This window comes from Acomys minous (genome assembly GCF_964271855.1).
Source record: "Acomys minous genome assembly, chromosome: 7".
Classification (NCBI taxonomy): domain Eukaryota; kingdom Metazoa; phylum Chordata; class Mammalia; order Rodentia; family Muridae; genus Acomys; species Acomys minous.
In genome coordinates, this window is record NC_140488.1 from 45,573,390 (window position 1) to 45,596,673 (window position 23,284).

Sequence of the window (23,284 nt, forward strand, 5' to 3'; positions counted from 1 at the left end):
GCCACTAAATGAATTAAAATATTACCCATGTGGGCTAAAGAGATAGCTCAGTAGCTCTGATAATGGACTGCTCATGAAGAGGAACCAGGTTCAGATCCCAGAACCCACACAGTGGCTCTGTAATTCCAGTTATAAGGGATCCAATGCAGATACACAGGAAGACAAAACACCCAAACACATAAAACAAAAATAATTAAAAATAGTTATCCATGGTGAGAGTGATAGAATATGAGATAAGAAACATGTATGAAAATTAAAGTTCTTTTTAAAAAAAGATTTATTTGTTTTTGTTATTGTTATTATGTGTACAGTGTTTTGCCTGCATGTACACCTGCAGGCCAGAAGAGGGCACCAGATCACATTATAGATGGTTGTGAGCCACCATGTGGTTGCTGGGAATTGAACTCAGGACCTTTGGAAGAGCAGGTGGCGCTCTTAACCACTGAGCCATCTCTCCAGCCTGAAAATTAAAATTCTTTAAATATGTATTCTTTGGTGTAAATTTGGAACTATGCTAATTACACAAATTATAAAACAAATATTGTTTATATAGGCTGTAGTCAGATGGGAGAATGCCCCTCCCACCCAGGTCTAGGGGAAGGGAATAGGGCAGAAGAGGGAGGGAGGGTGGGAACGGGAAGATACAAGTGAATAGATAACAATCAGGATGTAAGGTGAATAAATTATAATAAATAAATAAAAAATATATATGTAAAAATATTGATCCTTAAGACTTAAAAAGAACCAAACGTAAATATCTACCCAGTTTATAACAGAACCTTGCAGAAAGAATTATTACATGTTATTAAGTCATAATAGTGCAGTATACCTTAAAAACAAAAGGAGCTGCAAAGAAACATGAATTTGTGGTCATTATGGTTTTGATATGTCCCCAAAAGGAAGAATTGTTTTGCAACTAGTGGTTCCATTCATTGAGAAGTGATTTACCAATGAGGACTCATGTTTAACCAATGGATCTATCCCTTGGTGGATCTTCTTTTTTCTTTATTAATTTATTCTTGTTATATCTCAATGGTTATCCCATCCCTTGTATCCTCCCATTCTTCCCTCCCTCCCATTTTCCCCTTACTCCCCTCCCCTATGACTGTGACTGAGGGGGACCTCCTCCCCCTGTATATGCTCATAGGGTATCAAGTCTCTTCTTGGTAACCTGCTATCCTTCCTCTGAGTGCCACCAGGTCTCCCCCTCCAGGGGACATGGTCAAATGTGAGGCACCAGAGTACGTGAGAAAATCATACCCCACTCTCCACTCAACTGTGGAGAATGTTCTGTCCATTGGCTAGATCTGGGTAGGGGTTTAAAGTTTACCGCCTGTATTGTCCTTGGCTGGTGCCTTAGTTTGAGCAGGACCCCTGAGCCCAAATCTGTCTATCATAATGTTCTACTTGTAGGTTTCTAGGACCCTCTGGATCCTTCTACTTTGCTATTCTCCCATGCTTCTCTCATCTAGAGCCCTTGGTGGCTTTTCACGTACGTATAGTCTTGATGGCCTGGGCAGTTTCACAGATGTTCTTAAAGTAAACACAGGGATTTGCAGTTCTAGATCTGAATGATTTCATAAGGTTTTTTGGGTTAAGAGAATAGGGAACCATTTTCCTGGGTCACCTCAGGTTTGATTATAGGAAGAGGAAGAACAGAGCCTGCATTCTTACAGTGGAATACATTTCCTTTGTTTTAATCTTGTATGCAAAAATTATTTGTTGATTTGAATGGGAAGTACATGTGAAATAATGTTTTGACTTAACATTACCTTAATACCAATAAGGTAGCGAGTACTTTTCCTAGTTCTTCCCACTACCACAAAGGCTTGGAAATAGCAAGTGGCCAATTGTATATTCAGGCTTATAATGCCCTGACTATAATTGCTAACCACTACAGCTCTGTGGGGGAAAGAATGCTCAAGAGGATCTGTAAACATGCTGTCAAGCTAATAGCAAAAACTCCAATGCCCTGCTTCCACTACTAGGGTCATGTGAACAGTGTAAGCATAAACGAAGAATTTCTAATCCACCAAAGTTCACAGAGGATTGCTAGTAATGATAGTGATAACAGAAAGAAAGAAAGAAAGAAAGAAAGAAAGAAAGAAAGAAAGAAAGAAAACACCAAAGGAAGCAAAACAAAACTAAAGCAACAACAACAAATCTACCCCACAACTGGTCACATGTGGAAGATACTTGGGATCCCAATCATTATTTTGAAAAGACTGACCAAAAAAAAAAAAGAAAGAAAGAAAGAAAAGAAAAAAGAAAAAAGAAAAAAAAGAAAAGAAAAGAAAGAAAGTATACATATCTTGCTTTAACTAAATGAACTACATGTCTACATAGTTTAGTAAGCCATGAACTTTCTCCTATGGAGCTGTTTTTCTTCTCAGGGAACGAACAAAGAAGGAAATATAAAGTCATATGAACTTTTGGACCTCAGCACTTATCGCCAGTAGCCGATAACATCGAGCAACAAGGAAACGTTCTAATAGTCTAGAAAAAGGGCAGAGTTGGTGTATCAAAATGCTCCTGACTCTCAATAGGCTACAAGGAACAAGGAAAAAAAAAAACCAGACTGATTCTCCCTTTCATGGTCAGCCCTAATCACATATACACATGAGCAACACTAAATGAACCCAGCAGGGCGTGTGTGTACACGTGTACATAATTAAATAACACGAGGCTGTGTGGAGGGCACTTGAGAAGTTGGATCCGGAAGAATAGGGTGGAGCTGATGTAAATACTATGCTCGTGTATGAAACTCCAAAGAAAGGGTAAATAAATCAGAAAACATTTAATAATAAAAAAAATTAAGCAGAAATTGTCAAAAGTGACTGGGCAAGAAACCTGGACAACAGAGTTCAGAGAGATCCAGAAAGCTGTATGGAGCTTTAGTTGCCTTTGTTAGGGCCCTGCCCAGGCACAGCAGTATTCTTGAAGAAGGAAGTCACGGCTCATTCTGTGGGATCCTGGTCCTGGACACCTTATTTACAAATTTTTACGTAGCTTCTTTTTTTTTTTTTCCCTTGAGGTTGTGGGTGGAGGATGGGGTGTGTGAGTCTATGACTGTGTGTGTGGAGGCCAAAGGTCAACATCTGCTATCTTTCTCTATTGCGCTCCACCTTAGTTTTCTGCATTAGCAGTTTTTCCATACAAGATATTTTGATAATATTCGTCACCTCCCCTGATTCCTCCCAGGTCATCTCCACTTTCCTGTCCACCTCACTCTCCCCTGTCCCGCCCCTGGGCTTACAGTTGTACACTGACACGCCTAGCTCAGAGATCCAAACTCAAGTCTCCATGTTTGTACAAGCACTTTACTCACTGAGCCATTTCCCAGCCCAATTTAGATCTCTTCTGGCCTGCCAGGGCATACCTCAAGTACAATATAAGGTCTTGACCTCGGGCTTGTGTATCTTACTTAAGGATGAGAAAGCAGTTGGTATGCTCTGACAACACAGTGAAGTGGACCAACCACCTGCAGCAAGCTGGAGCAGGATGGTGGAACTGAGATTAAAAAGTCACTTGTCTAAGGTCATAGGGGAAAAGCCAGTTCGACATTCTGGGTTTAAAACTGGTGCATTCAAGTCACACACGTATCCTAGGTAATTGGGAACAAGGTCCCTCTAAGTGATAAACACAGAAAGACCCGACACCTTAAGCTTTCACTTCAGGCTGCTCCAAAGGCTTAGTGGAGGGCCTGATGGAGTCAATCCGACAAGGTTGGGAGAAGCAGTAGTCCACTGTAGTTTATGTTCTTCAGAGAAATGTCTGTCATGACCATAGATGCGCACAGTTAGGGAAAAGAGAACTCTAGCTACATACAATGAGTTTTTACCAATTAAAGGAAGTCTCTAGACAAAGGGAGATTTATAGTTTTCAGGGGGAAAAAAGTAGAAAACCCTTTGATGAGAAAAAGGCTAATTATGTTAGAAGTGGTGGCGCACACCTGTAATCCCAGCACTCAGGGAGGCAGAGACAGGTGGAACTCTGTGAGTTTGAGGCCAGCCTGATCTTCAGACTGAGTCCAGGACAGCCAAGGATACACAGAGAAACCCTGTCTGGAAAAACAATAACAACAACAAAAACAAAAACCAAATAAAAACGGAGCTGATTTCTATAGTCACTGCATCATAATATTCCAAGTTCAGTTTTCAATAAGAAGCCAAAGCCTTACAAAGTGAATGTAATGTATTCAACAGTCACCAACAGGGCACAGACACTAAAATTCCAACACAGGTATTTTAAAACCAATATCTTACATATGCATTTAAAAATGGAAAGGTAAAAATTGTTCAAAGGGCTAAATATAAAAATAATAGACATATGGGCAAAAATCAAAATTAAAATCAGAGAAACAATACTTAAACCAAAGACAAAATATCAAAGAGAAAAACTGCAATAACAAAAATGAAAGAAATAGTAATTCCAAGGGACAAAACAATTACAGAAAAAGAGAATTCACTCTAGGGTTTCATTGAATCAGCAAAGTGGGAGGTCGACTAAGAGCAGAAAGGAAAATGAGTTAAGCAAACCAGGGCCTAGGGAACTGGTGTGACAACATTAAGCTGACCAATACTGATATTATCAGAGTTATGAAGGAAGAGCAGGATAGAGTATTTGAGCAAAGAATGACCCTAGATTTTACAATGAGACAGATTATAACAAAATGGGTGAAAGACATGACAAAAGAAAGATACCCAAAAGCAAGAGAGAGGTAGCTTGGCAAAGACAAAAATGGGCTGTACAGCAGAATTCTCTTAAAAAAGGTTACCAGGAAGAGACTTGATACCCTATGAGCATATACAGGGGGAGGTAATCCCCCTCAGGAACAGTCATAGGGGAGGGGAATAAGGGGAAAATGGGAGGGAGGGAAGAATGGGAGGATACAAGGGATGGGATAACCATTGAGATGTAACAAGAATAAATTAATAAAGGAAAAACCCTGCAGGGCCAAGAGGCAAAGTGGTGATTTAGAACCCTGGGGGGAAAACTGTCAAATACAGGTTCTCTATGGAGCAAAAGGTTCCTTCATGAATGTGAGGGAAATCAAGTCATGTGAAGAGGACCAGAAAAGGAGGGACTAGGTTAACCTGCAAGAAGTGCTGAAAGTACTTCAGGTGGATATGAAACGTCACCGAGCTGTACATCACCCTGATGTTATATCAAGATCAAAGATATTGGATAAAATTACCTTCACTAACAAATATGACAATACATTTAGTTGTTTTTTTAGTTTTAATCCTATTTTTAAAATTTCTATATGAAATCAATCCTGTTTAATATATATAAGGCATAATTAAATTTGTCATAGGACACACAATGAAAATAGATATAATCTGTAATGACAACAATATAAATAGTAGGGCATAGGGAGACATGTACAGGAGCAAAGATTTTTTTTATATAATACTGAAAATAAGTTGCTATCAATTCAAACTGTTGTTATAAATGTAGAATATTATGTAAGTTTAATCTACATGGTAACTGTAAGTGAAGCCGTTATTACTCTCTATTTGTGACTTCTACAATCATAGATTCAATCAAACTTGTATTAAAGCTATTTTAAAAACAACTGTCTGCACTATACATATACATCCGTTTCATGCTGCCATTGCTCTATAAACAATACAGTGTAATAATTGTATACCAAGCATTTATACTGTATTAGATATTAGAAAGAATCCAGAGAAGATTATTAAAGCAAACAGGAGGACATGCCTAGGTTATATACAAATACTACAACTTTTTATATAAGGAACTTGAACATACGAACATTTTGGAATCTGTAGGGGGTACTGGCATCTAAACCTTGCATGTCTCAAGCTGCAAACCTATCTTCAAATATACATATACCTGTATATGCACACAGACAAGGAGATAATAATCAAGATGGTTTCTATATAAAAAAAAAGCTGTGTAAACACAGAGTAAGCAGAAAAGCATAATACAGAGGAAACAAAAATGTCGAAAGTGTGTCCATCCTTCTCAGTTATGACATCAAGTATACATCAAGTGCTGTAAACAAAGCTTAGCAAATGAAGAAAATGACACAAGTATTTGCTCCTTACCCAGGACTCGCTGTAAATATAAAGACAGTGTAAGTTGAAAGCAAAAGGATGGAATTCATTGCAAATCCTACCCAGAAGAAAAGTAGAATAGCTATTAATATCAGACAAGCTGATGTACTGACATTTCCAGGTACCGGTGCCCAACTTTCCCTCTTTACTTCTATTAATGCTTTGCTCTTGAGCTTTGGGTGATCTGGTTTTTATTTTAGATAAAGTTTATAATTATTACATAATTGGATGAATTGACTGGTCTTAGTAGATAGCTTCTTTTATCTTTTACAAGTTGTTGGCTTACAGTCAACCTAGCTAGGAGGCGAAGAAGGAAAAGGAGAAAGAGTATTGTAAAGCAAACAGAACAGCCATGTATAGAACACATCATCCCCAAACAGTGAGGCACACATCCTTCTCAAGAACACATGAAACATTTCCCAGAAAGTCCATGCACTGGGCCACAGAACAAGTTTCAGTAAGTTAAAAACTCAGACTTCATTCAAAGGGACTTTTCCAACTGCAACAGAATGAAGTTAGAAACCAATTATGGAGGGAAAATAGGAGAATTCACGGGTCTGTGAGAAGGAAACAGCAAAGCCTTAAGCACCACATTAAAGGCAAAATCATAAGGGAAATCAGAAAATATCTTGAGGTGAATGAAAATGAAAATATACTAGGAAACCTGGGAGATGCGATGAGCTGCTGGTGGACAGCTGGTTGTTAGAGATGCTGAGATTAAAAGGCGAGTTTTCAAATCAATGCTAAACTTTATACTGTGAGGAATTAGAGAATAGTGTTTAGAGCAGATATGCAATAGAAAAATATTTTTAAAAACAACTAAATCGGTTCTTTGAAATTACCAAAATTACCCACTAAATTTGTTGTCTGAAAATGTCAAAATTATCTTGTATAGGCATGTGCATATGTGTTCATGTGTGTGTGCATGCATATGCATATGCATATGCATATGCATGTATGGAAGCCAGAGGTCAATGCTGGGTGTTCTACTCAATCACTACCTTGTTTTTCCTAATTTTATGGGGAGGTTCAAAGACATTTTAGGGGAATTGATTCTTTCCTTCTACCATTTCAAGTCTTTATGTTTAGACAGAAGCATCTTTACCTGCTGAGCCATCTCATTGGCCCTCTACCTTAGTATTATAATTATTTCAACATTTATTGTTTTCGAAAATTTCATGAGTGCTGTGTTTACATCATTTCTACCTTCCCCTCCCCTCTTTCAACTCCTCCTTCATCCCGCCCCTCCCACTCCCTCTCAAAATTCATAACCTCTTGAATGAATATTCTGACAGGGTGATGATTTTTGAAACTGAAGAATGAAAATCTTATTAGCTGTATTACTAGTGTATATCAAGACCTGTCTCTTTTTATTGTATGTATGTGCTAGCTATTGAACCTTTGTCCACATGTTTGTGTAATAAGCACTTTACCAATTAAACTATCTCTTCAGCTTGAAAATTATCTTTATATAAACTGGCCAGGTCAAAAAAAAAAAGACACAAATGACTAAAATCAAAGATGAAAGTGTTACTCTTCAGAGAAATAATACTGTAGTGGAATACTGTTAAGTGCCAATCATCCAGATAATAGAATACACATTGCCTAGGAACAAATAAATGGATTATGTTTATCCAGAAGATGCAGAAACTATCAGCAGATCTGCAACGAGTACAGAGATTGAACTAATAATAAAAAACACCAGCAAGAAAAGTACAGAAATAGATAGCTTCACTGGTGGATTCTATAAGACAGTCAAAGCAGAATTGGGCTGGGGTAGTTCTCAGCAGTCTTTGGCTAGTATGTGAGAGACCTTAGGCTTAGTATTGGGGCGGGGTGGGGGAAAGCACAAATCCTCTAAGTGATTATAAAACAGAAAGTGAAGGGAGGCTTCCTTTTCATTTTTCAAAGCCAGCATTACCAATACCAAAGTCTGATAAAGACACTTAAATAGGAAATCATACACAAATATCCTATAGTAATATCTCTTAATATAGATTCAGAATTATGAAAAATTATCAGCAAACCAGTCTCAACAGAATTTTAACAAGATTCTATGCCACGATCCAGTAGGATTTATCTGAGAAATGCTTGAGTTGTTCAACATAAGAAAAGAAATATATCCCATTAATTCAATGCCGACAATACCACATAATTATCTGAAATGGTGTCAAAAGGCATTTTACAAAATCCAACACCCACTCGTGATAAAAGCACTTAGCAAACTAGGAATAGATGAGAACTTACTTGAGATGACAATGGCAATTTTTTAAAAGAGAAAGGCAATAAAAAAAAACTTACTTAGTGGATAAATAAGAAAGACTTCTCCCTTATTTATGGCCAGACCACCCTAAAGGTACCTGATCTCATGGGAGAAAATTTTTCCTGTAATCTTGTACAAGATCAGGTTGCTATCCAACTTAGAGAAAGAGATGAGAGAGAGAGAGAGAGAGAGAGAGAGAGAGAGAGAGAGAGAGAGAGAGAGAGAGAGAGAAGGAACAAAAGAGAAAGGGAGGGCTGGTACGATGGCTCAGTAGGCAAAGGTGATGAGCTGAATTTAGTCCTTGATACCTACATGGAGATACCTAGTAGGAGGCCCAAGACCTACATAGGAGGAGTCACTTCTAAAAGGTGTTTTCTGAAGTCTACATATGAACAGTGGCACACACACACATGCCCCACATACCCCTCCATCGCTAAATAAATATAACACAAAATTTAAAGATGAAAAAAACAAATCAAACGAAGAGATGGGGAGCCCCTCAATTGGAAAGGAACAATAAGAATACCCTCATCTGGTGGCTGGAGAGATAGTTCAGTGGTTTAGAGCATTGGCTCCTTTCCCAGAGGATCTAGCTTCCATTCCCAGCACCATACTACAGCTAACAATCATCTGTATCTCCAGGTCCAGGTAATTCAACACCCTCCTCTGGCCTCTATAAGCACTACATGCTAGCAAAATACACACACACACACACACACACACACACACACACACACACACACACACACTTTTTTTCTTGGTTTTGGTTTTTGAGACAGGGTTTCTCTGTTTAACAGCTCTGATTATGTTTAACCTTTCTGGCTGTCCTGGAACTTGCTCTGTAGACCAGAATGGCTTCAAACTCACAGAGATCTGCCTGCCTTTGCCTCCCTGAGTACTGGGATTACAGGCATGTGGCACCATGCCCAGCTTAGTAATTCTCTAAAGCATTTCAAATGTCAACATTCTATTTCAGAATGGATTCATTACATAAAATTCAAGAAATTTAAAAAATACACAACAATATTATCCTTACTTGCAGATTATATGAAGCTTTATGTAGGAAATCTGTCAGATTCAAGAGGAAAGTAATTATAGTTAATAAAATTATTTAGCAAGTGGGCAGAATATACAATCAACACACAAAAACCATGTGTTGAGGACGCACATCCAGAACCCATAAAGACTTCAAAAAAATAAGATACTCCAAATCAATGAACCGAAATCAATTAATGGGCAAAATAAATAAATAGACAATTCTCCAAAGAAGTAAAAATGGGCAATAAATATGTGAAAATAAATTCAGCATCTTTGCCTATAAGAGAATAAAAATAAATCACACATTGAGATTCTATTTCATTCCACTCAAACTAGCTATCTTTAAGAAAATAAACAAGTGTATAAAAAATGGAGGTAGCAACCCTTCTTTGGTGAGACTATAATACAGCCAGTGTGGATATCACTGAGGATGTTCATAAGAAGAAAACTATTTTATGATCCAGCTATAACAATTCTAGCCATATATCTGAAGGAATGTAACAGCACACAAAAGGTACTTGTATACCTAGGTTTATGTACAGAACTTTATCACCTCCAAATTCATATAGTTAAATTTTATCTGCACATAAGATGGTTATACATAAGAGATGAGGTCTTTAAAGAGGTGATTAAGTGGCTATGAGCCCATCAGTTTGGGTCCTAATTCAGATTGGTGTCCTTATATGAAGATGAACTTTGGATGCACATGTATGCACACAAGGGAAACAGCATGAAGACTGCAAGAAGAGCATACACAAGCCAATGAGAGAGGCCTCGGAAGAAACCTATCCTATCCAAGCCAGACTGGTCTCCAGACTGGGTGGGAAAAATTCTGCTGTTCTAAGCACTGACTCTATGGGACTTCATTATTTCAATCCTTGCAAGTGAGCACAGTTGCATACCTCTGATGGAATTTTCAGTCTCTTCAATTGAGACAAAATGTGAGTACCCAAGGCTTTACCATTGACTCATCACTTTGCTACTTTCAATTTACATCAACATCTAAATTCAGAGTTTCAAAATTATGCCTTATTTCTTGTTTTATTCTTCATTTTAAAAACCACTACTATATATTCCAGACCTTCACCATCATATCCCGGCTTCTTTGCCTCTAGAGTTGTTTTATTTACATCTGTTCTCCACAGAGCCACCAGGGTGAAATCTTAAAATGAAAAGAAAACCATGCCATTCATTCTGCTTATTATCTTTGAAACTCTTTGTTTTGATGCCTAAATTCCAAGATCCCTCCTGTAATATATCCTTCACTGAGTTAGTCCTTTGATATTTTCTTTAGTCATTAGACTACTTTCTGCCTCTTGCATTTGCTGCAGCACAACAGAAGTATAATAGGACTGCAGACCTTAGTAGGCCCCCAGACCTTAGCACAACTGACTCCATGATGGATGTGCCATTCAAGGTATAAAACTCAGCAGGTAGGCAGCACCATCAGCCAAAACTACAACAAAGGTCTAATCCATCAGTCAATGGTTCTGAGAAAGTCTCTAAATGTACTAATCTTGCCTTTTGGCTTCTGTAGCTCCACTTCTGGCTAACTGTTCTTAAGTGAAATATGTCCACCCAAGGGCAGGGCATGGATTTTGTGCTGAGAAGCTCACCCTGAGAAAGGTTCAGGGCTACACTGCAATCTCAAACACCTAGTGCAGTCACTGGTCAGTGAATAAAGACTTTCTATTGGCTTAAACCCATGTCTGAGTAGTGGTTTTGGTGAGTACAACACAACAACAACAAAACACACCTTGTATTTTGACAGTCTATGAAATGTCTTCTTTTTGAACTTGTGCTAAAACTGATCATTGTCTATATACCTGGTAATTTGCCAAAATTATACTGTTTCTTTAATGAATTATTTAGGTATTTCATGGACACAAGTCTCTCAGGCTTATTTGACTTTTCTTAAAGGAATAAGGAAAACTGGATGATCAGAGACAAATGCAGTATAACTATAATCATGAACCAGAATTAGGTATTTTTAGACTTACATTTGTCATAATTGCAAAAGTGTTCTACTCTTTTAAATATTCTTTTGTTGTGGAAGACCTTCAAACAAACAAAGACTGGCCTGCAGGCCTGTCTGTGGGACATTTTCTTGTTCACTAATTGATTTAGAAACACGAACTCTGGTGCCCCATATTTGACCACGTCCCCTGGAGGGGGAGACCTGGTGGCACTCAGAGGAAGAACAGCAGGCTACCAAGAAGAGGCTTGATACCCTATGAGCATATACAGGGGGAGGAGGTCCCCCTCAGTCACAGTCATAGGGGAGGGGAATAAGGGGGAAATGGTAGGGAAGGAGGAATGGGAGGATACAAGGGAGGGGATAACCATTGAGATGCAATATGAATGAATTAATAAAAAAAGTACTATTCTGGCTGCCAATTAAAAACCAAACCTACTTAGCCATTTTTCTGTTAACTAAAAAACTCATGTTTGCTGCTACTAAAGGAACAAATAGTTTTAAAATATTTTTACACTTACAGATGATCATTAGCCCATCTGTTGATACAAAAGATCCCTACTTAATAGCGCTATCTGATAGTAGAAAAAAATTTAAAAGAAAACTATAAAGACAAAAATCCCGATGGAAGTCATCTAAGACAGAAGAAACTGCTTTCATCTTGTAGTGACACTGGTTACATTTTTAGAGCGTATACCAAGGACAACGCATGCAGAGAACCTAGACTCCCTGTTCAGATGTAGCCAATGGACAGCTCATTCTCCATGTTAGCATGGGGGAGGAGAGCAGGGACTGCCTCTGACAGGAACTCTGGTGCCCCCCAATTTGATCATGTCCCCTTGGTGGGGAGAACCTGTGGGCACCCAGAGGAAGGGGAGGCATGTTATCCAGATGAGACCTGATAGGCTGTGATCAGATGGGGGGGAGAGGGCCCCTCTGCCAGAAGTCTAAGGGGGGATAGGACTGAAGAGGGAGGGAGGGTGGAAACAGGAAGAGGGAGGGGATTACCATCAAGATGGAATGTGAGTAAATTATAATAAATACATAAATGATATTAAAAAGAATGTATATAAGAACACCTCCAAGGGATTGAAGGGCGCTCACTACTAAATGTGTTAAATGGGAGGCAATTTCTCTTGTAAACAAGGAAATATTTTGTGGGCTTTTCTAGAACTGTAGTTTATGACAGATATTGAGCAAATATTATTGGGTAGTAATTAAGTAATGTGACATTTGCATTTTCTAGCAAGACAAATATAGATTTATGTGGCAAAATTGCCTCGTTGAAGACATATTTTTCCTTTCAGGAATTCCTGTTTCTTGGAACATCACTCCTAAGTTTAAAACATACCAAATGTATAGAAATAAACATTTCTTTTAGTTGAAAGAGAAGTTCATTGTCAGCAGCTGAGAATATCACGAGCACATGCTTGTCACATGGCCATGGTCATAAGGCTCTCTGGTGAGACTGTAACCACTTCCCTTTTACGCACATCTGTCCTTCCTGAAGGCATCAACTTTAACCTACATCTCTGCATGTCTGCGTTTTCTGCTTTCTATCTGGGGCTAATCTATTCCTTCTAGCCAACAGCATCTCTATGTTGACAGTGAATCTCCCTTTAAAGCATATTTTACCATTTTAATACTTGGTAGCTATCCAGATAGATTAATTACAAGAACAATTAATTAAGCATACAATTACACACATTTATGCGGTACAATGGAATGCTTAAGTATAAGTATACAATGTATAACAACGAGATCAGGGTAACTGGAAGAACTAGCATCTCATAAACTTAGCATTTGTTTGGATCCATCTGTAATCTCTTCTGGGTAATGTGAAATACGCAATTAAATATCAACTATATGCCCCGTAATGTGTGACAGAGCCCTAGAAGTAAGCCGTGTTCATTGTACCCTGATATCTTATAAACCTTCTGTCTCATGCTTGTATTCCTAGTCCCAGAGTCTGGTAGTCATTATTATAGGAGCACATACTTTTCAGATAATATTTCATGATGTCTTAAACTAATATAAACCTTTTTATCTTTGGCTAGGAAGATCTATAACACAAGACTGGGGAATAAAATCAAATACTAATGTTTATGCAACCGAGTTCCATAAACTTAAATATGAAACAATAGCTAAAACAGCGACACACGATGGGACGTACTTGATCTGTTTCCTTTTGAATGTGTAGAACATTGTGGATGAGGCTCAGGAACTCTGCAAGTGATAGAAAAAAAATAAGATAACCACAAATTATTAAAAAGAGGCTTAGGTGGGAGAATGAATTATTTATTCAGAACTTATTTTAATTCAGTAATTTAATTCAATACATTTCTTAAAGTAATCCCTTAAATATACCCATAATTACCATATGCAATATAGTTCAAAACACTGCAGTGGAGTTAAACTTTCTTGTAAAAGGAAACAGTTAACTTCATTATATGTCAACTAAAGATGCGAACACTTTTACTGTTTTATCATAGGCATTTCAAAATGAGTGCAATGACTTTGTTCTATTTTCTTCAACAGTTCTGTAAAACAACCGCCTTTCCTGTTGTACAACTCCACCTTATAGTTTGTTAGTTCTCTGCTACTTCAGATCTGCACTTACTTCTTTCGGCAAGGAACAATTCCATGCCTCTTTTCTTTGGCTCCATTAATTTCTGTTTGTCCTTCAAAGTGTAACTCAGTTATCACGTCCTATAGAACCCTCCCCTGATTTTTAGTTAGGGCTAAGTTTCCTATTACAAAAGCAACATAGTGCCAGAATAAACACTGTTGCCAGATGCTGTCCTCTGCTTCTCATGGACATTCACCTCTTGAACTATCAGCAGCTGGGATCACTGAAGATAGCACAAGATTGGGCTCATTTATGTTCCTCTATGAAGGGAGGGGGATGAGGAGGTCCCACCCTTCTCCCAAACTCTATAAGCATTGAAGAGTTGCTAGGAAACGGGGCTGGTGGGTTGTTCAGTGCTGTAGCTGCTACCAAGTTTCCCATGTTCCAGTAAACGACCCCTTGCCCATGAGCCCATAAATAGTCCTAATTAAACTCACTGGCATAAGAATCTAGGCCGGAAGAAGAATCATTACTTTGGAATAGATGTTTGCCCATCTCATCAGAAAAAGTTCCCACAACGCTTGGCACTCTAATGAAGGACACAAGAGACTGAAGAAAGAATCCTGGAGGGGAAGTAGCATTGTCTCTGTTGTGGGCGGAGACATGCGACTGAAATGAAGCTGTCTGAGGGTGGAGCTTCTGTGTGGGAAATCTTGGCATGGTGTCCTTCCCTGTGTGGTATAGAATGGAATGCCTTCTTGCTTTAGTAGCCCTTGCATTGTCTCTGCTATAGGTGAAAAGACATGCAACTAAGGCTGCTGTGTTTGATGTTGGAGTGCCCCTGGATAATTCTAGCAGGACTGTCTTTCTCTCTATGTGGTATGGAATAGCAAGACTCCTTGATGGATGGCATGTATCATGTGAGTATGGAGATGTCTCCCAGATGGTTGGTGAAGAATTTGTTGTTATTATTATTATTATTAAAGTTTTTTGAGGCAGAGATTTTCAGTGTGTAGCTCTGGCTGTCCTGAAACCTGCTCTGTATACTAGGCTGGCCTTGAACTCACAGAGCTCCACCTGCCTCCGCCTCCTCAGTGCTGGGATTAAAGGTGTGCACCACCACTGCCCAGTTGAAGAATATATTATAATATACAAAAGTAACATATATGGGACAGGATCGTAAGCAAAGCTGTGGTGTCAGTTGCATGGTCCTTGCTCTGTGCAATAAGACAACTAACTGGGTTTGAGTTTTCTGCCTAGAGGGATTTTGTCTGTGCAGTGCAGGAAATACAAGAAGAAGACAGAACATGTGGATGCTATCCTCTGCACTGGCTATTGAATTGGCATGAAAAATAAAAGAGGGAGGAAAAAGGAAAGAGAATAGAATGGAGGAATTGGCTTGCCGTTTCTTATTTGAACATAAGGAAAAGAGTACAAATTATATCTGCCCTCAATAACCTCTCTTGGGATACCCAAACTTGGATTCCATTGGAAGAATTGGATGGTGAGTAGGGACAGGTAGGGTAAAAGTAATACAAGATAACTCTCAGGTCTGACCTTTAATACAGAGGAAGGGAAAACATGAAGAACACAGAGGGGACTTCAATAATGACCTGAATAAGAAAGTAAACTACTATAATCAGGGACTAGCCTGACTTCGAACTATGCAGCTTTCTCAAAGACAAGGGTTATACAATGACTGATAGAGAAGTGCAGGTATGGGACAGTAAGTTTGTCTCAGGAGTGCAGTTAGCTCCCAGAATAAGCGATATATGTTTCTCTTCTATAAGAAAGGATACCTGGAGTGGAAATTGTTTGTTCGTCTCAAGGCCCTCTCAGTAGCAGGTGTGGTCAAACCCACAAGCCTAGTTCCAGTCCCAAGGCTCTAGAACCCTCTTTATTTGCCAGCAACCTTTCCTCATTGCCCTTTCCCCCAATCTGTTGCCATCTATAAACTTACCAGTCTATTTCCAGTAGCCCTGAAACGTCTTTATTTGTAAACCACTTCTGCCTGGGAAGTCACCATCCCTCCCCACCACTATCAACAGACGCTAAATCCTAGTTCCAGACCATGGTCCCTTAACCCTCTTTGTTCTTGATACACTTTTGCAGGGAAAGCAGCTTCCCCCTTTCTAATCCCCAGTCCCTCCCCCTCTCATTACCCCACCTGCAGCCATCTCTGCATCCAATCTAAGAAATGCTAAAATAACACATCAGACACACAACCAAAGACAGAATTCCACATGCTCAGGTCAGATTGCACAAGCAAAAACAAAATAAATGACCAAGACAGATGTCTCCCATCAAACCCACTAGTCCTATAGACGTGCTCTCTGATGAGAAGTACCTAGAAGATCCCCAGAACATTGAATATAAAGTAAGTATCATAAATTTTATCATAGCAGTCAAGGAATTTAAAGAAGATTGAACAAACAATTCAATGAACTCTAAGAGGATAACAACTAATGCTTGAGAGAGGTCCAAGAAAATACAAATACATGGATGAATAAAATGAACAAAGATAATTGAGGATTTGTAAGTTGGACTTAATAAAGAAATCAAAACACTGAAAGCGAACAGAGGCGGAAATGAAGATGAAATTGAAAAACTCAATATCCCAATTACAAGGCTCAGGGGAAAGCCTTGCAAGTAGAATTAATTAAAGCCAAAGACGGAATATGAAGACTTGACGATAAAGTAGAGCATCTAGACAAAATAAGCAAAAAAAGTGATAAAAAATTAAAAATCACAGGAAAGGAATATACAGCAAATGTGAGATACCACCTCAAGGCCAAACTTTTGAATTATCATCCTAGATTATGGAGAAGAATGTCAGATCAATAACATAGAACAGATTTTTAACAAGGCAGTAGAAGAAAATTTCCCAAAAGTAAGGGAAGACATATAGACACAAGAAGGACACAGAACCCCAACTATATAAGAGTTAAAGAAAAACACCCTTGGCACATCACTGGAAAAACACTAAATACACAGGCTAAAGAAAAAACACTGAAAGCTACAAGAGAAAAAAGACAAGACACATATAAAGAAAAACCCATCAGAATAACTGCTGATTTCTCAGTGGAAACTCTGCAAGCAGAAGCAGCAGGAACAATGCATTCCCAGGCCTAAAAGAGCACAACTGCCAGCCTAGAACACTGGGCTCAGTAAAACTATTTGCCATAGTTTAAGGAGAAAGAAAACCTCTCCGTGATTCAAACAGCCTCTGTGTGTGTGTGTGTGTGTGTGTGTGTGTGTGTGTGTGTGTATACACGTGTACATACATACATATATACATATATACATACATATGTGTGTGTATATATATAATCTCCAGCAAAAGATTGCTAGACAAAATACTGGAGACAATACTCTGAGCTCAAGAGAGAAATAAACACAGCCATGATACTCTAGAAAGGAAACAAACTAAGCTATAATGTAATATAATGGCTCAGCGGTTAAGAGCCCTGTCTGCTCTTCCAGAGGACCTGAGCTCAATTCCTGGCAACCACAAGGCGGCTCACACCTATCTATAATGAGATCTGATGCCCTTTTCTGACCTGCAGGTGTACATGCAGATAGAGCATTCATATACATAAAATAAATACAATTTTTTAAAAATTAAAAATGTAATGAAATACAAGTACAACAAATAACAAGCAAAAAACATCAAAATGACTATATAATTTATGTATACCTTTTCAGCAATATCTCTAGATATAAATTATATCAACTCTCTAATCAAAAGATACAGGCTACATAAATTATTAAGAAGGAAAATCCATCTATTTGCTATCTATAAGAAACTCATCTTAGTTTTAAATATAGGCAGCATCTTTAAGTGAAAGAATGGAAAAAAGTATTCCAAGCAAATGGGATCAAGGAGCAAGTATATATTGTCATCCTAACATTGAATGTAAAATACACTTCAAACTAAACTAATTAGAAGAGACAAAGACAGAAACTTCATTTTTATCAAGGGTACAATTTTATCAGGAATATATATATATATATATATATATATATATATATATATATATATATATATGTATTAAAGGCATCTGAAATCAAGTAATTTGAGGTGATTTCAAGAGAGAAGGAGAGGAAGGGGGGGTTATGCACATGTGTGTAACTTAAAGGAAGTTGAGCCAACAGTACTCCCAACAAGAACCAAAGAGTAGCAAAACCCTCATGCACAAGAAACCTCCCTTTGTATGGTTGGTCAGATAGCTGAAGTGAAACAATACAGACTATTGATGTAGAGCTTGGTTGCCTCTTAGAGGTTGAAAGTGGGACTCTATTGCTGAAGACACCACACACTGAGAACACGCTGAAGTGAAACAATACAGACTATTGATGTAGAGCTTGGTTGCCTCTTAGAGGTTGAAAGTGGGACTCTATTGCTGAAGACACCACACACTGAGAACCCAAGACTCAGATGATTCCAGATACATCTAAACTGACAGCCCTTTTCCTGTGTACTAGCTTTCATGGTACCAGAAAATAATAATATGCAAGATACTGAAGATAGGAATTAATTAATAGGCCTATCTAACTGCAATACCTATGAAACATAATGACACACATGGCAAGATGCCAATAGAAATGCAATAAGTGGTACTTAAATGTTGGTGGTAATGAAGAACTGTCTAATTGGACTTAAGGCCCACTCAACAAATGGGAAATCATTTCTGGTACTAGAAGACTAACCAATTTCTTGAGACTCATGAAGGTATGAGCCTTGAAAAACAATCTATTATTGTCAATTTGCTATAACATCACTGTTCCTTACTACATTCTAAATATTTATACCCACAGATACTACTGCTAATCAAAGAAGTCTCTCACTGTAGCAAATAGAGACCATCACAGAAAACCACAACTGGACACACTACAGAAATTGATGGATCACGGAGTGTCCAGTACCAGAGGATACATGTACATCACAGCTCCTGCATTTTTTGTTTAAGGAACATTTTGGGAAAAGGGATGGAAAGATAAAATCCAGAATACCAGAAAGTCTACTGTGAAATAGTCTTTCCTAAAGATATCTGTATAAACAAGATCAGAAAAATGTCACTATCAATGGCCATGTTAATGTGGTAGGGGAGAAATTTCATGTGTTGCTGTCCTGATACAACCGCTATAGAAAACAAATGACTACCAAGAAAGGAAGAACTTTAGTCTTTCTCAGGGATGAGCCCCCGTATTTGTGGTCAAATACAAAGTGCTCAGCCCTGAAAGCATAAGCCACAAACAAGAAAAAGAGACTCAGCAGGTTTTGTTTCTATATCTGTGCATACATAGACATACATATATGTAACAATAATGATCAAAGAAAAAGAGACTATTCACGTTGAGAGTACTGGAGAATGGGAAGGATTAGAGGGAGGTTACGTAGGGGAGGCTGAAGTAAGGAAAGGGAGGGGGGAGTTTTAATTAAAAATGAATTGAAAAGGAATGTCAGACACAGACGAATGGGTGGAGTTTTGTGGAATGTTGTTTTTCAGGTATGACTGGCCATTGCTCTCTTGAACTCTCAACAGATGTAATTACTGCAGGACTGATACACAATATTGGGCCTATTAATATTTAGTACTAGACAGGGTGAGGTTGAAAGGGTAGCGCGTAGGAGGCCACACCTCTACTCAAGGAAGTATAGAAAGTTATCAGTTAGCTAGGAGAGATTTGTTTTTTTTCTCCTTCAGTGATTTAGTGACTTATAAGTAATCCTTATCCATGTTCCTGTAAGTAGCCCTTCACTCATGCTCTTTCCTGTAAGAAACCCTAACTAAACTCATTGGTTCACCAAGAAAGATCTAATGGAATATTTGTTTGATCTACTGTTGGTGCCTTGTCTGGGGTGAATAGCTATTTGTTCATCTACCTAAGAGATATCCATCCAATGAATATCTATCACAACAAACACAATACTGTACTGAAAGTAAGGCTTATCAATGAATATATATTTTTAAGATTAAGATTTCTGTGAGAATACTATTTTTATTTTTGTAGCCCCATATCGTAGTTGCCAAATAGCTGTTTACTGAATTGAAATGAATGGATTAAGAGAAACATCTTATTTTGAAAGTAAGAAGAACCAATTTTATTATTATTATTGCAACAGTTCTATGATAAAGAAATACTGTTTAATTTCCAAAATTAAAGGCAACAATACAGATTATGGGTCTTTCTTCCTAGGGGTGGAAGGTAAGTACCAATTGCAATCTTCAAAAGAGAGGAAGAAGCCAACATTCCTAGTCAGCTAGGATGCCTATGAACTGGAACAATGACCACCATGGCAGGATAACTTTAAAGGTGTAGCAGTGACTTGATGACCTTGGTCGTAACCAGCAGCTCTGTAATTGAACTCAAGACCTGCTTGACAAGAGCAAAATGATGCCTGGTACTGGAAACCTAACAAACTACGGAGGGAGAAGTCAGACAGGACATACCCACTTGTACAATAGTGGCAGAAAAGTCATGGGAATAACAAGCCAGTTCCTTTTTTGTACTGGTGTTTGGAGACAGAGCCAATCTTTGTAGTCTTGGATGGCCTGGAACCTGTGATGTAGACCCAGCAAGTCATCTGCCTTTGCCTCTTCTTAAATTTTTAATTTTAATTTATTAGAATTTATTCAAATTACATCCGGAACATTATCCCCTCACTTATCGCTTGTGTATCTTCCCATTCCCACCCACTTTCCCTCCTTCCTTCTTCTGCCCTATTCCCTTCCCCTATACCTCTGACAGAAGGGGACTTCCTCTCCAAGCATATGGCCACAGTATATCAGGTCTCATCCTGATAGCCTCCTTCCCCTTCCTCCACGTGCAGCCGGGCCTCCCCTTCAAGGGGGAAATTATCAAATTGAGGGCATCAGAGTTCATGTCAGAGGCAGTCCCTGCTCTCCCCACAACCATGGAGAATGAGCTGTCCATTAGCTAGATCTGAATAGGGAGGTCTAGGATTGCTGCATGCATTGTCCTTGATTGGTGCAACAGTTTGTGCAGGCCCCCCTGGGTCCAGACTTGCTATCCTTGATGGTCTCCTTGTGGGGCTCCTGAACCCTCTGGGTCCTTTCATCTCCCCATTCTTTCATACCACTCTCAGTACTCCACAGGGAGTCTGGTAGCTAGTCACACCATCTGTCCTAGTCCCCTGCTGGGTGGAGTCTCTCAGAGGACATCTATGTTGGGCTAATATCCACTTATAAGTGAGTATATACCATGCATGTCTTTCTGGGTCTGGGTTACCTCACTCAGGATCATTTCTAGTTCGACATAAAACCAGATACACTATATCTGTTAGAAGGGAAGGTGAGGAAGAGCCTAGAACTCATCACCATAGGAGACAACTTCTTGAACAGAACACCAATAGCTCAGGTTCTAAGATCGACAATTGATAAATGGAACCTCATGAAACTGAAAAGCTTCTGTAGGGTCACTGTCAACAGAACAAAATGACTGCCTCCAGACTGGGAAAAGATCTTCATCAACCCTACTTTTAACAAAGAGCTAAAATCCAATATATATAAAGAAATCAAGAAATCAAACAGCACCGAACCAAATAACCCAATTAAGAAATGGGCCTCAGAACTAAACAGAATTCTCAAGAGAGGAATATCGAATGGCTGAGAAACACTTAAAGAAATGTTCAATGTCTTTAGTCATCAGAGAAATGCAAATCAAAATGACTCTGAGATTCCATCTTACACCTATCAGAATGGCTAAGATCAAAAACTTAGGCGACAGCACATGCTGGCAAGGATGTGGAGAAAGGGGAACACTCCTTCATTGCTGGTGGGAGTGCAAACTTGTACACCCACATTGGAAATCAATCTGGTGTCTTTGCCTCTTCACTGCTAGGATGAAGCATGCATGCCACCATGCCCAGCTTCCAACCACTTTCCAATTAAAGTCCTGCTCTGCAAAATGATATCCATTATCAAGTTGAGAAACTATGGCTACACAGGAATAGGCCCAAGGAGAAGCAACTACTATTATACTGCTAAGTGGACATGGTATTAAACTGACTCCCAATGACATGTTGATATACCCATATATCAATGCATTTCTTAACCCTCATCTAAGAAGCTTCTATTTGCAGTAGACAGTGACTAACAGAGAGTTGCAAAACTGGTCACATTGCACAGGATAAGATCCTACAAACCTACAAGAAGAACATTATGAAAGGCAGATTTGGGCCCAGGGGTCCTGCTCAAACTAAGGCACCAGCCAAGGAGAATACATGCAGTAAACTTCAAACCCCTACCCAGATCTAGCCAATGGACAGAACATTCTCCACAGTTGAGTGGAGAGTGGGATATGACTTTCTCACATACTCTGGTGCCTCACATTTGACCATGTCCCCTGGACGGGGAGACCTGGTGGCACTCAGAGGAAGGACAGCAGGTTACCAAGAAGAGACTTGATACCCTATGAGCATATACAGGGGGAGAAAGTCCCCCTCAGGAACAGTCATAGGGGAGGGGAATAAGGGGAAAATGGGAGGGAGGGAAGAATGGGAGGATACAAGGGATGGGATAACCATTGAGATGTAATATGAATAAATTAATAAAATAAAATAAAATAAACAAACTACAGAATGCTCAGCCCTAAATGGATCATGTATAACACACACTCTCCTAAGGCTCAGAGATCTTGCAGAAGAGGGGTGGAAAGAAGGCTTAGAAGCAATAGATTGCTACAAGGAAGCAATATTGTCTGGGCATAGCAAGGCACCTGAACATATGAACTCATACTGGTTGCAACAGCATGTACAAAATATGTACAATTTCAAAATCAGATCCTACCCCATTATTGAGAGGGCAGTTAGGCACACAATCCTACTCCTAGCTGTGGAGCTGTTGGCAATTGCTAGATGTTAGGAGAAGCTGAGAAAGTATTTTGATCAGTCTCCTATGGAAGACCACACATCTAAGAATATTTAGGCAGTAAAAATTTGTTGTGAAGGATTTTTAAAAAATAGAACATAAAATTGGGTGGGTAGGGAAATAGGAATGGATCTGGGAAGAGTTGGGGGAGGGGTACAAATATGATCAAAATATGTATCAACCTTAAGAATTAATTTTAGATAAAACAAAGTATATGTAAAAAATACCACTGAGCTATGGGTAGCACACGTCTTTAATGGCAGCACTCAGGAGGCAGAGGTAGGTAGATCACTGTGAGTTTGAGGCCAGCCTGGTCTCCAAAGCAAGTCCAGGCTAGCCAAAGCTACACAGAGAAACCCTGTCTTGAAAAACAAACAAACAAAACAATAACAACAGCAACAAAAACATAGTAAAATCCATTACTTTGGGGTTTTTTTTGTTGTTGTTGTTATTGTTTTAATT

General features: G+C 38.8%; 1 protein-coding gene across 1 annotated transcript in view; it reads right to left on the reverse strand.

Moving 5' to 3' along the window:
* RADX (RPA1 related single stranded DNA binding protein, X-linked) overlaps positions 1-23,284 on the reverse strand; it is a 68,353-nt gene that overhangs the window by 11,807 nt on the left and 33,262 nt on the right. Inside the window, exon 11 of the mRNA XM_084788778.1 lies at positions 13,533-13,585. Within this exon, the coding sequence (XP_084644904.1) occupies positions 13,533-13,585 (53 nt within the window). The remainder of the gene's footprint in view (positions 1-13,532; positions 13,586-23,284) is intronic.